The sequence below is a fragment of the Mustela lutreola genome, chromosome 6 (genome assembly GCF_030435805.1).
Source record: "Mustela lutreola isolate mMusLut2 chromosome 6, mMusLut2.pri, whole genome shotgun sequence".
NCBI classification, from domain to species: domain Eukaryota; kingdom Metazoa; phylum Chordata; class Mammalia; order Carnivora; family Mustelidae; genus Mustela; species Mustela lutreola.
In genome coordinates, this window is record NC_081295.1 from 24,610,742 (window position 1) to 24,628,383 (window position 17,642).

Below are 17,642 nucleotides of genomic sequence, written 5' to 3' on the forward strand. Positions count from 1 at the left end.
TAAGTCAAGCTTGTATGAATAAATGAGGATGGTATACAAGCCACAAAAAAGTTAATTGAGAGTCATAGAAATTGTTGAAATGACAATTTAAGCATTTAAGACCAAGAAATGTAAAATATTACTCATTCATTTTTTTCTTTAACTTTATTGAGCTATATTTTACATACCATAAAATCAACCCATTTCAAGCATAAAATTCAACGATTTTTAGAAACCGTATCCAGTTGTACAGTAATCACCATCTATCAGTTTTAGAACACTTTCACACACACCCTCATAAGGTCCCTCATGCCCATTTACAGTTTCCACCCCCAGCCTAGGCAACCGCTAATCTCCATTTCACATAAAGGAAGTCATACAATATGTGGCCTTTTGTGCCTTTTTCACTTAGTTTAATGTTTCTGAGATTCATCCAATGCAGGGCATGTGTGTGTGTGTGTAGTTCCTTCTCTTTTGTTGCCGATTAGCATTCATTGTATGAATACATCTACTCATTAGCTTGAAAAAAAAATTTTAAGGAGTGTGTAAATACTTAAGAAATGCAACAGGTAAACATAATTCTATTCATTCAGCAAACATTTGTTGGCGATTAAAGATGGCCTAAGTGATTAAAAATATACAAAGATGCCTAACACAAGGTCTACCCTAGTCAAGAAAAGACAGATAAGCAATCTGCAAGTCAGAAAGAATGCAGTGCTGGGCGCCTCGGTGGCTCAGTGGGTTAAGCCTCTGCTTCGGCTCAGGTCATGATCTCAGGGTCCTGGGATCGAGCCCCAAGTCAGGGCTCTCTGCTCAGCGGAGAGCCTGCTTCCCCCTCACTCTCTGCCTGCCTCCCTGCCTACTTGTGATCTCTGTCAAGTAGATAGATAAAATCTTAAAAAAATAAAAAAGAAAGACTGCAATGCTATGTTGTGATGTAAGTAAGGTAACATTGGTTTAGAGAGGAAAGTGTTTGTGGGAGTATTTGAGAATGCTTCTCAAAGAATCGATGTTTGAGGGGCACCTGGGTGGCTCAGTGGGTTAAGCCTCTGCCTTCGGCTCAGGTCATGATCTCGGGGTCCTGGGATCAAGTCCCACTTCGGGCTCTCTGCTCAGCAGGGAGCCTGCTTCCTCCTCTCTCTCTGCCTGCCTCTCTGCCTACTTGTGATCTCTCTCTGCCAAATAAATAAATAAAACCTTTAATTTAAAAAAAAAAATCGATGTTTGAACCGGATTATTCAATCTAATAGGAAGGAGATGGGAGAAGATGTAATCTTTTTTGAAGGGAATAATATTTTTAAATTCACACAAGTGTGAAAGTACATATTTTATTCAAGAAAACAGCAAATTGTTCTGTGTTGCTGGAAAGCAGCCTTCAAAGGACTATTTTGGGTAGGAGATGGGGTTTGGAGTATTGCTTGGTACCAAAAAGGAGTGCCTTCAATGGTATGCTGCAGTTTTGCTCGAAGCTGTGAGTGCTAGGAAGGTGTTCTAGGAGCATTATTTCAGTTCTTTATTATTTCCAAGTTAGGGATGACAGAGGAAGGTGGAAATGAGAGAAAGAGAAGAGTATCAAAAGAAAGATAAAGGTTCAGCAAATATTTATTGCACATCTAATGTAGTAGAGGGCAAAACAGACAAAATCCTTGCTTTTGTGCAGCCAGCATTCTATATGAGGAGTCTAGTAGAACCACGGAAAAGAGGTTTAAAGCAGAGTAAGGAGATAGGAGGTGATAAGGGAGGGAGGGAGACTATTAAAGATGAGTTGAAATTTGAGCAGAGACCCCAAAGTGATGAGGAACTGAACCCTGTAAACATCTGGACAGAGTGCGTGACAGAGAAGGGCAAGTTCAGGGGCCCCAGAAGAGCCTGCCTGGAGAAACAGCACAAAGGCCAGTGTGGTCTGTGTGGCTTAAGTTGTAAAAGGATCACCCTTGCAGCTGGGTGAACAATAGACTGTAAACTTGTATGTATTTCATTTCACATGTGTGTGGGCTTAGATGTACGATTAATTCCTGGAAGTGGGATTGCTGGGTCACAGGGCAAATGCATTTGTCATTTTCATGGATACATGGTGCAGTTGCCACCCAGTCCCCCCTTTCCACAAGCTATGCTTGACAGGCCTGTTTCTCCAGAGCCTCACCAACACTCAGTAAAGCTTGCAGAGGGGGCAATTTTTTCCAGTGGTCAGAAGCCCCCAAATCAAGATGTTGACGAGGTGCCTTTCCTTCTGGAGGCCCTAGGAGAGAGCCATTTCCTTGCTTTTTCTAATTTCTGCCTTCATTCCTCTGCTTGTGGCCCCAGCTTCCATCTGCCGATTCAGCAACATGGCATCTTCCAGTCTCCCTCTCCCTCTCCTTCTCTTCCCTCCTCCCCTCCCCCTCCCCCCTCCCCTTCTGTCATCACATCACCTGATTCAGACCCTGCTGCTTTCCCCCCAAAGGATCCTTGTGATTACCATAGGCCCACCCAGTTAGTCTAGGATGATCCCTCCATCTCAGCATCCTGAATTCAGCCACATCTGCAGAATGCCTTCGGCCATGTTAAGGTGACATTCGGGGAGAGTCGGGTGCAGGGGGCGCAGACTTTATTAGCTTAGCGCAGGGAGAGTTCCCATTTGTCTGTGATAGAAAATGGAAATACTTTTCCTCATCGTCCTTTGTCTTCTCACAATCCCTGTGGTTTTGTGGTTGGTTGCTTTGCTTTTGTCTTTGACATTTAGAGTAAATGCAGATCAATCTGTTATTTTTTTTCTAGGTAGCTATTCAGTTCTACCAGCACCATTAACAGAAAAAGTCCAACTTTTCCCTAAAATGTAATAAATTCTTATATATAGTTTGATTTCTGGACTATTTTATTCAGTTGTCTTTTTGTCTAAAAAGTACACTTTTTTTAAAAAAAATTATAATTTATAATTTTAATTATAATTGTATATAGTATATATTATATATAATAATATATTAATATAATATATAAACTTATATATAAGTAAGTTTATATATTATATAATTTATATAAATTTTTATGTATTTATATATTATTATAATTTCATAATTATAAAATTAAAATTTTATAATTAAAATTATAGTGTAATATGTGGTATCTTGAGATTTGTAATGCCTAATAGGGCTAGACATCTTTCGCTGTCCCCATCCACCTGCCCCTCCCCCACCCCCCCCCCCCACAGCTCTTGTTCACGGTTTTCCTGCCTACTTTTATTACATTTGTTTGTTCTGTGTGAACTTTAGAATCAGCTTGTCTGGTTTCAGGACAGGAAAAAGGTCTTTTTAGTTTAATTGGGGTAAACTTTATGAGGTTGGACTTGTACTGTCTTTTTTTTTTTTTTTTAAGATTTTGTTTATTTATTTGTTAGAGAGAACACTAGCAAGGGGAGCAGTAGGCTGAGCAGGCAGAGCGAGGAGCAGGCGTCCCATGGAGCAAGGAGCCCCATGTGGGGCTTGATCCTAGGACTCTGGGATCGTGACTTGAGCCAAAGGCGGACACTTAACCAACTGACCCACCCAAGCATCCCTGGACTATAGTGTCTCTAAACATAATATATTTTTATATTCATTCAACTTACTTGTGTTCCCTGCCTAATATTTTTTTTTAAACTATCACGCTTTGAGGGTGACTAGGTTTTTTATTTATTTATTTATTTTAAAGATTTTGTTTATTTATTTGACAGAGAGAGCGCTCACAAGTAGGCAGAGAGGCAGGCAGAGAGAGAGGGGGAAGCAGGCTCCCTGCTGAGCAGAGAGCCCGATGAGGGGCTCGATCCCCAGACTCTGGGATCATGACCTGAGCCGAAAGCAGAGGCCCCAAACCACTGAGCCACCAGGTGCCCCTCCTCCCTAATATTTTAACATTTTTCTTCATATCAATTTTTCACCTGTTTATTGACAGCTTTTTATTCTTTCTTTTCATAGATATAATAGAAGAAAAGACCCTATTTATAATGTTTTCTATTTTTTAATGCATGAAAGCTACGGTTAATACATTTGTTATATTAATAATATATTCATTTTGTATGCCTCTACTTTATTGAATTATTTTGCTTATTGTAGGTTTTAGTTGAGTCTCTTGGTTTTTCCCAATATGCGGTCATACTGTATTCAAGTAGAAAGAGTTAAAATCTTCCTTTCTAATACATCCTTTTCTTGCCTCTTCCATTACACTGTTAAACAACAGTGATGTTGTGCTTTTTTCTTATTCCTAACTTTAGTAAGACTCCTGTTTCTTTATAAAGTATTTGCTGACATTAGGGCTGACACACAGACACACACACACGCACACATCATATTAAAGAAATACACATCTGTTCCTATTTTATTTAGGTTCTCCCCCAAAATATAGGAGTTGAATTATGTCAAATGCTTATTTAGTATATATATGGAGAGATAATATGATTTCTATCTTTGATTAATTAATATGGTATGTTAATTCACACGTTTAAAAATACATTCTCAAACATGTAAAATTAAATATGTTATTATTCAGGCCTAATGTTTTATAAAACTCTTATGCACTGTTTCTCCCTTGGGTGGCCTCTTTTATTATTACACAATGTTATTTTGCACGCTTGTAACTGTTGCCATAAGTGAAACTTTTTTCTTGTTTAAAGGCATAATAAATAAAACGAAGCTGGGAATTTGATCTAACCAATGGGCTGAAAGTGCCCTTCCTCATGGTGAAAGAAATAGACTAGATCTGAACTGACCTTTTCATTGTCCTGTTTTCTTATTATTTGTTAATTTGGTCCTCAAAGAATGATGGAAGGAGAAGAATTATGGTATGGGTAGCAGGAAGAAAGTATTTGAGTTAGTTAATCCTTTTGGATGGGTTCTAGTTCATTTGAAGTTTCAAAGGAACAGCGTAAAGGGTTCATCATTCTTGTCCTCCAGGAGCCCCCTGCCTAGAACAGACGGGTCCAGTAGGGCAGCCTCTAACTCCTTGTACCCTGTGAGCACTTGAAATGTGGCTAGTGATGGGCTCTAAGTGTAAAATACACACTGATTTTGAAAACTTAGTATAAAAAAATATAAAATATCCCAGTAACTTTATGTTGATTATATATTAAATTATATTTTGGATATATTGGGATAGATAAAATGTCATTAAGATTAATTTCACCTGTTTCGTTTCACTTTTTTAATGCAACTACTGGCAAGTTTTAAATTGCATATGTGGCTTAGATTTTATTTTTACTGTACATCACTGGTCTAGAGGCAGTAGGTGTGTGTATATTTATAAAGATTTTATTTATTTATTTGACAGACAGAAATCACAAGTAGGCAGAGAGGCAGGTGGGGGGGGCGGGGGAGGCAGGCTCCCTGCTAAGCAGAGAACTTGAGGGACTTGATCCCAGGACCCTGGGATCATGACCCGAGCCGAAGGCAGAGGCTTTAACCCACTGAGCCACCCAGGTGCCCCAGTGTGTATATACTTATAGATACTACAATTATTTTCGTGATTTAAAAGTTGAAATTAAATAAACTACACTTATATACTCCCATATGTCCTTGTTTCTTCTTATGGGAATAAATTTGATTGGATAACCGGTTACGTCCTCTGTGATTTTTTTATTGAACTCTCTAAGACAATGCAGTTTCTTCGTTATGCTCTTGACATTTCCGCATAAGTTAAAGGCAATAGTCTTGCATTTTGGGATACCAGCGCTCAAGAACTTATGCAAATATAGAAGGGAGTTAGTCTGGAGGTGCAAGTTTCTAATTTTGCCTTCTACAAATAAATTTTAATAGACGTGTCCTAGTTCAAAATACAGTTTACTTCAGCATTGCTTTCATTTTTCCCGCCATTACCCTAGAACAGCAGCTCCCGTCTCCTTAGATCTCTTTAGGTAGCCCTGGGATTTAGCATCTTTTTAGTTCTGTCTTATTGCAGTAGCCTGAATGTCTTTATTATTATTATTTTTTTTTTTTTTTAGCCTGAGTGTTTTAAATAGTGCATTTCTTAACTCTTCTACTCACCCAAATCCAAAACAATTAAATCACTCCTAAAGCATTTGTAAAATCCTGGCTTTGTTGCATTTTTTTAAGGAAAATCATATCACAAAAGATATTGGAATATCGACTTGGAAGAAGCAGGCTTTTCTCTCCCATGGAGCTTTATTAGCAAAGAGCTGCCAAGCTGCCATGGAATTAGCAAAGCATGATGCTGACGTTCAGGATGTGGCATTTCGGTATGGGAAGCACATGGCCATGAGTCATAAGGTATTTGCACATTTTCTCTTTTTCCAGTTCTTAAATAGCTAAAATGATACATAGGAAACTTCTTGCCATTTAATAAGCTGCTTTTATATCTCAAAAAAAAAAATGTTTATTGTGCGCTTAAAACCTATCAGCCATAGATGGTGATTGTTACATAATATAAACAGTATGATTGGTGGGTACTATGTAATTCTTACAGAAAGCTACAACTTACACCGTATTTGTCATGTTTGTCTTTTCTTACTACCTGAAAGGGTTCTTGAGAGAACTCTTGCAAATTATTAAATAACACCTAATGTTGCCATTTACAGAATGAAAGACTATTTGCATTTTTGTTACGGTTCCCTTATGGTTTCATATGTGAAACAAATTATGGAAAGTTAATGAAGTTTAGAAATATAGGGAGTAAAAGTGAAAGCTTTTACAAAAATTGATTCTTTTGAATGGACATAATGAAATATAGAAAGTATCAAGTTAGCTGTTACATTGCTGTCTCTGTATATATGTAACTTAAAAATTCCATTTGATATTTATTTCTTAAATGTTATGTAAATAGCTTTTAAGAGAGGAGAAAATACGTACATATGTTACATACACATAAAATATCTCCAGATGAATTTTTATATATTTTATTAAATCTTAGATTCATTTATTAAGCAGTTACATTTACTTAAACTTTATTTAAATTATTGCTTTTGACTTAAAAAGTAAAACAAAGTCTGCTGCCAAATAAAAAAGGAGATGTGTCAGGGAAAAATTACTTTAAAGAATTTTAAAGATTATTGTTAATCCTATGAACTGTTCTTTGGCTTTATTAAAGTTCATCTAAAGCTATATTTCTTTAGCTTCATTTTTCACTGCATTTAACTGGTATTTTCTGAAAGGACTAAAAGGTACTAGTGTGTGTACATTTGAATGATTTAACTCTTTTAACTACTCCTCCTAGATAAATTCTGATCTCCAGCCTTTTATTAAAGAAAAGACCAGTGACTCCGTGGCTTTTAATCTAAACTCAGCTCCCGTAGTCTTACATCAGGAGTTTCTTGGAAGAGATTTGTGGATTAAGCAGATTGGAGAGGTAAAACAAAATTATTCCTATTTTAGGTATCAGTAGAGGAGTATTTAGTTGATTTTGGAACATAATTGGTATTTCATGATGAGCGAAGCCATATAAGAGCATTTTCATGTAACAGGTAACATTCTTACTTTATAATCTGCATTTTTTAGAGGCAAATGTTAGTTATAAGTTAGGGATTAACTTTCTTATTCTCTGGATTCTTAGAATACTGCAGCACAAAACCAGGGCCTGTGGTGGCTGCTAATTAATTCAGAGGGTTTTTTTTTCCCCCTAAAGTCTTTCAAAAATTGGGCTATGGTAATAGCACCACCCTTTAACTGACGGCAATTTCCCATCTGCAGACTCTAGCACAAGCTGCAGAATTCCAGAAGCTCCGTCTGTCAGCTCATTGGGTTATTTTAAAACAAACTTGGACCCTGAATACTCCAATTCTGAGGTATTATCAAAGAAAAAAAAAAAAGCATGGTAAAGTCAGAGGGTAAAAGGGCCTTAAACTGGGTGAATTTCCTACTTTTTTTTGTAGGAGAAAAGGTGTAAAAGATGAGAGGGAATTTTTTTTTTAATTTTCTTTTAATCGAGAAACTCTAGAATCACAAAGTATTGCCCTTTTACCCAGAACTTCATGGAATGTACTTAGCTTTGTGGTTCTGATCAGTTGGGTTAATGTGAGACTAGACTTAGGGAACTAGGCACAGCTGAGGGTGGGGATAGCAGCCATACTTCAAGCAAAGACAGCCTATGTGATATCTGCATTTGGAACAATCAGATTTTCCCTCCTAACCCTCTTCCCTTATTAGCTCTCAACATGCCATCAGCCTGCTTAAAATCCCTCATATTTACCTGGTAGAAAAATGGGGAAACTGTCAAGCCCAGGAGAAAAGACCTACGGACCTGGGTGCTTGGGGCTCCCTTGTGCCATATCCCTGACCAGTCCTCCTACGGGGAGGCCCACCAGTTGTCAAGCCTCAAGAGTACCCAAGTGCACAGAATATCCAACTGAAATGGAGTAGGTAATAGAGGACCTCTGGGCATTTGAGAAAAGCCTGTGCCATGAGGGAATGAGTCAAAAGCAAACTGATGGAAAGGGAACTTGGAGGAAACAGACCATGCAAAGAAAGAAAGACATTCCAAAAGCACTATAATCAATCTACTCAATGAGAAAAGACATTAAGTTCATGAAATAAGAACAGATGATACATAAAAAGGGACAATCCAAGAATAAGAAATGAGAATCATTAGATACAAAAATATGAAAGCAGAATTTTTTTAAATCAGAAGCATAGAAGATACAAATGAGAAAATTTCCCAGAAAGTTGAATAAGAAGGTTAGCAAAAGAGATAAGAAAATTAGAGAACCAATTCAACAGATCCTAGATTTATTAGGGATCCCAGGGAAAGAAAACTGAAAATGGAGGTAAGAAAAATTAACAACAACAAAAAAAAATTATAAAGAAAAGTCCTGAGAATTGAAGGACTTAAGTTCCCAAATTGAAATGGTGCCCTAAATAATTAATTTTAAAAGACTCATACCAAGTCACATCATTATCACATTTTGCAACAATGGGAATGAAAAAAGAACCTAATACTTCCAGGAAGAAAAAGAAAAACCTACCATACAAAGGATGGAGAATCAGAAAGGCCTCTCAGTAGTGACACTGAAAGCTTTAAGACAATGGACTAATAGCTTCAACATTCAAAGAGAAAATTGTTTCCAACTTAGACTTTTATGACTGTCACATTATCAAGTGTGGTGTTAAATAAAGACAATTCAAAACAGATATACAAGGTCTCGAAAAATTTTATCTCCCAAGCATCTTTTTTTCAAGAGATGTATTTCGAGTGATGTGTTTTATTAAAATAAGGAAGTAACCAAGAAAGAGAAAGACATGGAATCTAGGAACTAGGGGATCCAGACATAGGCTGGAGGCAGTGCGAATTCCTGGGACAACATGAAAGGAAGGATAATAAACTAATAATGCCAACAATAAGAGAACTTACTATGTGCCAAGCCCTCTACTAATGAGGAGCCTGAGGCACAGAGAAATTAACTTGCACACAGTCACACAGCTAGCAAGCAGCGGAGCCAGGATTCAAACCCAGGCAGCCTTGCCACCGGGCTCACATCTTTAAGTAACAAGTGACATGCCACTCTGTCTCTCATCCAAGCACGTCCTAGGCTGATGGTGATGCCTCCAGTCCAGATTGGAACAAGAGGACAGAGATCTCCAGGAGAGATTTTTCTAAGGAAAACAATGAAACTAATATGCTTGACCATATTGAGGATTTTTTTTTTTAAGATTTTATTTTTTGGGGCGCCTGAGTGGCTCAGTTGTTAAGCATTTGCCTTTGGCTCAGGTCACGATCCAAGGGCCTGGGATCGAGCCCAGTGTTGGGATCCCTGCTTAAGTAGGAAACCTGCTTCTCCTTCTCCCACTCCCCTGCTTGTGTTCCCTCTCTCACTGTCTCTCTCTCTCTCTCTTAGAAATAAATTAAATCTTTTTTTTTAAAGATTTTATTTATTTATTTGACAGACAGAGATCACAAGTAGGCAGAGAGGCAGGCAGAGAGAGAGAGAGGAGGAAGCAGGCTCCCTGCTGAGCAGAGAGCCCAATGCGGGGCTCGATCCCAGGACCCTGGGATCACGACCTGAGCCGAAGGCCGAGGCTTTAACCCACTGAGCCACCCAGGCACCCCTTAAATCTTTTTTTAAAAAGAGAGAGATTTTATTTATTTATTTGAGAGAGAAAGAGAGAGCACGAGCAGGGGAAGGGTCCAAGGGGGGAAGAGAAGCAAACCCCCCGCTGAGCAGAGAGCCAAACGCAGGGCTCAGTCCAAGGACCCTGAGATCATGACCTGGGCTGAAGGCAGACACTTAACCTACTGAGCCACCCAGGCTCACCGTGTTGAGAATTAATGACAAATACGGAGATACCTAGAAAACTAAGTGTTGCTGTTTAAAATAACGATGTAATCACGTTTGTGAATTTTATGAGTCAGGAGTTTGGACAGCACACTGAGATGACTACCCCCTGACATCGGAGGCCTCAGCTAGAATGCCCCGGAGTGGGGAGGTGACTCAGCAGTGCTGGGCGCTGGAGGCATCTGGAGACTCAGCTCACGCTAGCACCTGGGCTGGGATGTCAAGACTACGTTGCTGACCAGCCAGAGTGCTCACGCGTGGTTCCTCCATTTAGCTTGGCTTCCTTGCAGCATGGCAGCCTTAGAACAGTCGGATTTCTTCCTTGCCAGCTCAGAACTCCAAACACCAGTGTTCCAGCAAACCAGGTGGAGACTGCATCTTCTTCTCCAACCAGCCTCAGAAGTCACACGCAGTCATTCCCATTGTGTCTTATCGAACACTCTACAAGCCCGCCCACAATCAAGAGCATTTTGTAGGCTCACCTGGCGATGGGAAGAATGTCAGAGAGTTTGGGGCCAGGTTTTAAAACAGCCACATTAAACTTATGAATGAAGATGAGCAGTTATTAGCTGTTGTGAAAGAATTTTCAATGTATAAGAAAGGAAATACAACATAATACTCTACATGGCTTAGAGAATAATATTTATACAGCATAAAAATATAAATACAGAATGTCGATTTAAGCCAAAGAGGGTAATCAGTGGAAGGAAGGTAGGGAAAAAGAGTATGTTTCATCATGTAAGAAATGTAATTATTTTTTTCATGGTAGAATCAGTAGATAATGTCTGCAACTTAAAATCAAGGAAAAGCACTGTTTGAAGGTAGACAGCAAAAGAAACAGCTAAACAGAGGGACACAGAACAGATAAGGTCTGGAGAGTGCTAGGTTGTTTTGTTAGAAGTCTTAAAGTTGGCTTTTTTTTTTTTTTTTAGATTTTATTTATTTATTTAAGAGAGAGAGAGAGAGTGAGCAGGGGGAGGGGCAGAGGGAGAAGCAGACTCCTCACTGAGCAGGGAGCCTCCTCACATGGGGCTGGATCCCAGGACTCTGGGATCATGACCTGAGCCAAAGGCAGACACTGGGCCCATTGAGCCACCTAGGTGCCCCTAAAGTTGGCTTTTTAAATACAGTGTTTGCTTTTATTTAAAAACATATAGTTTAAAATTGTATATTTCCTATTGTAATTCTACTTCTAATAATCTATCCTCCAAGAAAGATCAGATGTGAACAAAGACTTACCTATTAAAATATGCACTAAAATAGTAACTCTAAAAAGAAAAAAGTAAAAATTGGCCCATTTAAAAATAGAAAAAAGGGGATGCCTGTGTGGCTCAGTTGATTAAACATCTGCCTTCTGATCACTCCAGGTGATCCTGGAGTCCTGGGATCGAGCCCTACATCAGGCTCCCTTCTCACCGGGGAGTCTGCTTCTCCCTCTCCCTCTGCCCCTCCCCCGTCCTACTCCTTCTCTCTCTATGTCTCTCTCTCAAATAAATAAATAAAATCTTTTTAAAAAAATACAAAAAAGGTTAAATGAAGTACAGTACAATGAAATATACAACTATTGAATATTGTATTACTGGGGTGTATTTGTGTGTTTTTTGATAGCTGAACCAAAAATATATATACAGATGGTGTTAGTAACTCTAATTGGGTTACATTAGAATACATTGCAGATTTACATTTTGGTTGAAAAGATCCAGCTAAATATGTTGAATGGAAGCTACCAACTCTCCCTTGGCTATTTACATATACATACATACATATATATATATATATATCTCGGAGATGTGAATTTTAAAGAAGCTTCACAGAAAAGGGACATATTTAATTTTTGGTTTCTTTGCAAGCATACAAAGTCTTAAATGTAGACAACATGAGAATCCAGGATTTCCTAAACAGCTGGTGAAATAGTCCCAAATCTCTGTCTCCAACTTGATTTTAACTTTTCAGAGGGATATCCTTTCCAAATAGCCAGTGCCTTAGGCAGTAACCCAAATAAACCAAATAGATCTTGTCCAGAGGTCAGCAAACCCTGCCAAGATGATGTCTGTGAGCAGATGATGTCCTGCCCACCAAACTAGGTTCCCTGTGATACTGCCTAGAACCTCATCGTTTCGGAAAGCCTGGCAGCTTATGGTCCATCTCACAGCCCCACCAGACCATGTGATTTTCTCCAGTTAGCTTCAGGCCCTTCTTAGAGTTCCATGTCTAAGTCATGAACAGGATTACTAGTGAAGAGAAGATTCATTCATCTGAAATAAATAAGAACTAGGAAGTTGGTTGTTGTCGTGCAAGGGGAAACATTCCTCAGGTTAAAGCCTCCTTACCTGAGTTTATTTTTATCTTCTAAATTATAATATTCATGTTTATATAAAGCTCTCAATGATGATAATGTTCTGTGAGTGCCCCCTAGTCAGAGTTAGGGGACACAATTAGTATAATACTCGAGAGGGACTTTCTATCCTAAATCTTAAGGAGGTTGCTTATTAATCCTGAAATTAGTTCTAATACTCTCTTTCCAGGTTTTCCTGATACTTACCCCCACTGCATTTTTGTGATCCTTTCCTCCTCAGGTGTTGAATTTTATTTCACGATCCTTAAGGGTAACAATGAATTCACCTTTGAATTATCTATGGCAGCTGACATAGTTACTTACTTGGAATAGTCATCCAGTTAATACTCGTCAAAAAAGTGTGTATGGTATGGTTTTCACAGAGTTATACTGGTTCATGGCAGCTCTGCTTTGTTAAATAGAAAAAGTCAAGTTGGTGTAGCAGAAATGGAGAGAACCAGGTTTTGGAAGACCTTGATTCTAGTTCGGACTCAGCTAGCATCTATATAACCTTAATCACAGTCTTTCGTGTCCTTGTTATTATTTTCTGTAAAATGATGCTGTTGAACTAGATCATTCTGCGGTCACTTTCAGCTCTCAAATAAATCTAAGAAATAGGTCTCTTAGGTAAGAAGTGAATTATAAGAAAAATATTAATCTCTATTAGATGCTTGATACTAGCTTTGACACTGAGAAATGGAAAAGTCTTGCTCTCAATGATGGAAGTCACCTATGATTTCTTATTATCACATGTAAAATTACTTCCCTGCTCTACTCAGACAGGTTTGTGTCCCATCTACCCTTTCGATTTCCTGCTTGGAGAGAGTGAGATTTAATGACTAGACATTGCAGGGAAGACGAGATCACATACCCTTAATGCCCATTCAACATCATTGTGAAGCCAGGAAGAAGAAACTTCTGGAATTTTTCATATCAGGCCCTCCTACCTCCTCCTCAACTCCCTAAGTCTCAAGATTAGATAGCTTAGATAGCTGTCTTCCATCACACCCGTTAACAGGCAGGTGCGCGTGTGTGTTCGTGTGTGCACACACACAAACACACACACACACCCCTTTTGTAAGAGGCAGTTAAGAGCACTAGGCCAAACCTAAAACAGCTGAAAAATATTTGTTGAACAATGTTTCCATACTACATTCTACCTTAATTTTAAATTTAAATTTGTCGCTGCTGAAAAATAATGATCAGGTAAAAATACTGAGTGAATGGGTGATTCACCCGAGGGAGGTGAAGTCATTACTCTGTTACCATTTTGATTCATAATAAAAGAAAGTAGAATCCTTCAGAGAGCCACAGAGCTCTGACTCTCTCAGGGAGTCCGGGGGCTGCTGCAGGTCAGCAAGCTTTATTTTTAATGATCCTTCTAGTTTTCTGTGGCCATTATAAGTCACTGAAGAGATAGGAATTATGATTATATTCTCCTGGCTATTTCTGAAAGTACTGAAATGTCACTTAGGCTTGTGACATTCTGACACTGTCATAACTGGCCATAAACTACCTTAAGTGAACTACATTTTACCAGTGCTGAGCTGTAACTCACTCATCCCTAGGTATCTGGCTGTTATTTCTCATTCAAAACCTGAAGCAAAGATCGCTAGTCAAGGCTGGTGTACATGAACGTAACAAATGTATATTCTTTTTTTTTTTTTTAAGATTTTATTTATTTACTTGTCAGGCATAGAGGGAGAGCGAGCGAGTGAGCACAGGCAGACAGAGAGGCAGGCAGAGGCAGAGGGAGAAGCAGGCTCCCTGCCGAGCAAGGAGCCCGATGCGGGACTCGATCCCAGGACGCTGGGATCATAACCTGAGCCGAAGGCAGCCACTTAACCAACTGAGCCACCCAGGCGTCCCAACAAATGTATATTCTTAAAACAAAAGAGAGAAATGCAGAGTCCTCGTAAACATTACCTGATATGCTTCTAATTATTTAAGTTATTTTGAGTTTTTTTTTTTTAAGATTTCTATTTATTTATTTGACAGAGAGCGACACAGCAAGAGAGGGGACACAGCAGGGGGAGTGGGAAAGGGAGAAAGCAGGCTTTCTGTCAAACAGGGAGCCTGGTGCGGGGCTCGATCCCAGGATCCTGGGACGCTTAATGACTGAGTCACCTGGGCGCTTGTTGAGTTCTTTCAAAAGGAATAATATTGACATCCTCTACCACAGAGGGTGGACAGTTTGGGCCTTTGAAGGGACTGTATATGAGACCACAAAGACTGAAATGGCTCTAGAGATCTTCTAAATTAAAATATTTCTTATGGTTTTCTGTTACTTTTAAGGAAACAAAGTGCTCGAGTACAGGTGATATAGAAGTAAATTGCCTGCAGGTTGTCTGTGGCCTCTTAAAGAGAGGAATAAAAGAAATACACAAATACAAAGAATACTGTAGTGATGTCATTTAGAGAGCACAGAGGAAAGTCCAGAAGTGATCTGGGAAATTGGTGATCTCTGAGGGGGTCCTTGAAGAAGAAGATCTCAATGGCAAAGCTGAGAATGAGAGGCTTCCTAGCCAACAGAGGTCATGAAAAAGGAATGCAGGTGGTCAAGTGCACTGTATTCAAAGAAATACAAGTATTATTGTTTGGCTCGAATGTGAAAAAATATAGGGCAGTATAGGGAGAGGCAAAGAATTGCTCTTAAATAATATGTAATGCCTGTGTTTAAAGATTTTGGTTCAAACAAACATGTACATAAATGTCGAGATGTGCAATGTTTACAATAGCCAAGAAGTGGAAACAACCCAACGTCCATCAAATGATGAATGGATAAACAAAATATAGTATGTCCGTACTATGGAATATTACCCAGCCATAAAAAGGAGTGAAGTATTGATATGTGCTACAATATGACAAAAGTGTTCTGGAACTAAATAGTGGGGATGTTTGCACAACATTCTGAATGTACTCAGTGACTCCTGAATTCTACTCTTTAAAATATTAAGACTGGATGTTTGTTTGCAGAAAATGAATTTGATTCGGGTCAGGGAGCAGACACTGAAAGTTTCTGAGCCAGGTGAAATGTGTTTTAGGGAGATATTTTTTACTACGTCCTATAGGATGAAAGGAAAAAGGAAATAGTAGAGAGAAGGAGTTTGGTTAGGAAGCTTTGGGGAACCTGTTGATAAGTTCAGGGAGAAAAGTACTGATCAGAGTGTTGGCAATAAAAGAAGGAAAAGTGTAAAACTCACTTCAGAGAGGGGCACTTGGCTAGCTCAGTTGGTAGAACATGTCACTCTTGATCTAGGGTTGGGGTTCAAGCCCTGCCCTTGGGTGTAGAGATTATTCAAAATCTTGGGGGTTGGGGGAGAAATAAACGCATTTCAGGGGAGAAAATGTACAAGGCCTGAAAATTGTTATGGTAGGGAGAAGCTGGCAGGTGTGTACTAAGGAGGGCAGTCAGAGGCGAAAACAAGGATTTTAAACTTAGATTATAGGAACAGTCATGTCATTAATAAAAATAGAAAAGTTAAGTGGAAAAACTGGTGTAAACTTGGGTGGTTTTTTTTTTTTTTTTTTTAGGATTTTATTTATTTGACAGACAGAGATCACAAGTAGGCAGAGAGGCAGGCAGAGAGAGAGAGGAGATAGCAGGTTCCCTGCTGGGGAGAGAGCTGGACTCAGGACTTGAACCGAAGGCAGAGGCTTTTAACCCACTGAGCCACCCAGGTGCCGCATAAATTTGGTTTTTGACATTGTGAGCTTGTGACATCATCAGAGTTGGTGTCCTTCACATTGGAACCTGGCCACTGGAGGAAACAACTCAGTTCTATGTTCAGCCTGATTTCCTTGCTGTTGGCCTTTCTGCAGTGTGGGTAGATTTTGTCTGTGTTTGAAATTTTAAATTTTGTGACTCTTCCAGATTCCAAGAAAGCATAGCAAGAAAAAAGGTTTTGCAAAGGGATGACAAGATTTCTGAATAAAGAAAAATGTATTATGTAGATAATGCAAGTCCTTCCTCTTTTTTAAATTTCTTTTATGTTTTAAAGGTTTTATTTACTTATTTTGAGCAAGAGAGTGTATGAACGAGGAGAGGGGCAGAGAGAAAGGGAGAGAGAATCTCAAGCAGACTCCACACTGAGCACAGAGCTCAAGTCAGGGCTCAATCCCACAACCATGAGGTCATGAGCTGAGCCAAAATCAAGAGTTAGTTGCTTATGATTGAGCCACCCAGCCACCCCTACCCTCCTCTTTTTTTTAACTGGACACCATGACCTCTGTGCACCTGTCTGTTGCTTCCTCTTTTCCCAGGTAGCCCAAGAAGGAGAATACAAAAAAAAACATTCACATTCCCCTCCAAAGATAAGCTTTCCCAGGTAAAAGAGAGGGTAACATAGAAGTCCAGTTCTAAATGGTATTGACTTCTTGCAGATGCCTTCTGTGCTATCTTACAATAGGCAAGAATGATCAGGATCACAAAGAAGCCTGCCCTCTTCCTATATATTCTGATACCTTTCCCATTTTGTAACTGGAAAGCTGGGTTGGTATAAGGCCTGCTTTTCCTGCCAAACCAAAATTCAACTGCTTAAACTTTGGGACTAGCAAATCTAATAGATTCTGATTTGTAAGCTTTCTTTCTTTCTTTTTTTTTTTTTTAAAGATTTTATTTATTTGAGAGAGAGAGCACAAGCTGGGGAAGGGGCAGAGGGAGAGGGAGAAGCAGACTCCCCACGGAGCAGGGAGTCTGATGCGGGGCTCCATCCCAGGACCCTGGATCTTGACCTGAGCTGAAGGCAGACACTTAACCAACTGAACCACCCACGTGCCCCTGTTTTATAAGCTTTCTAAATCTTTCTAAATCCTCATACACTCTACCCAAACCATTCTAGGATGAGGATGGAGGTCCTACCCTTCCTCCCTTTCTCTGTCCCCTGATAAGCCTTTTCATTCATGTATAACACTAAACTCCACCCCTTTCTACCAATACAGATGCACAGAGATTTTCTTTCCAGTAAGACCTGTCTTTTCTAAAGGAGCCAATGATATTCCTGCAAAAGACCTTTCAAGTGTCATTGTTTTTGCAGCCACCAAAGTCATCTTTTATTCAAACAAGGATTATTAATGGATAATAGGTTAAGACAATTGGAT

General features: G+C 39.2%; 1 protein-coding gene across 3 annotated transcripts in view; it reads left to right on the forward strand.

The window, feature by feature from the left end:
• The window catches only part of PDSS2 (decaprenyl diphosphate synthase subunit 2), a 259,683-nt gene that overhangs the window by 207,838 nt on the left and 34,203 nt on the right, over window positions 1-17,642 (forward strand). For all 3 annotated transcript variants that reach the window (XM_059176957.1, XM_059176958.1, XM_059176956.1), the window contains exons 5-6: window positions 6,039-6,212; window positions 7,156-7,287. In XM_059176957.1, the coding sequence (XP_059032940.1) occupies window positions 6,039-6,212; window positions 7,156-7,287 (306 nt within the window). The remainder of the gene's footprint in view (window positions 1-6,038; window positions 6,213-7,155; window positions 7,288-17,642) is intronic.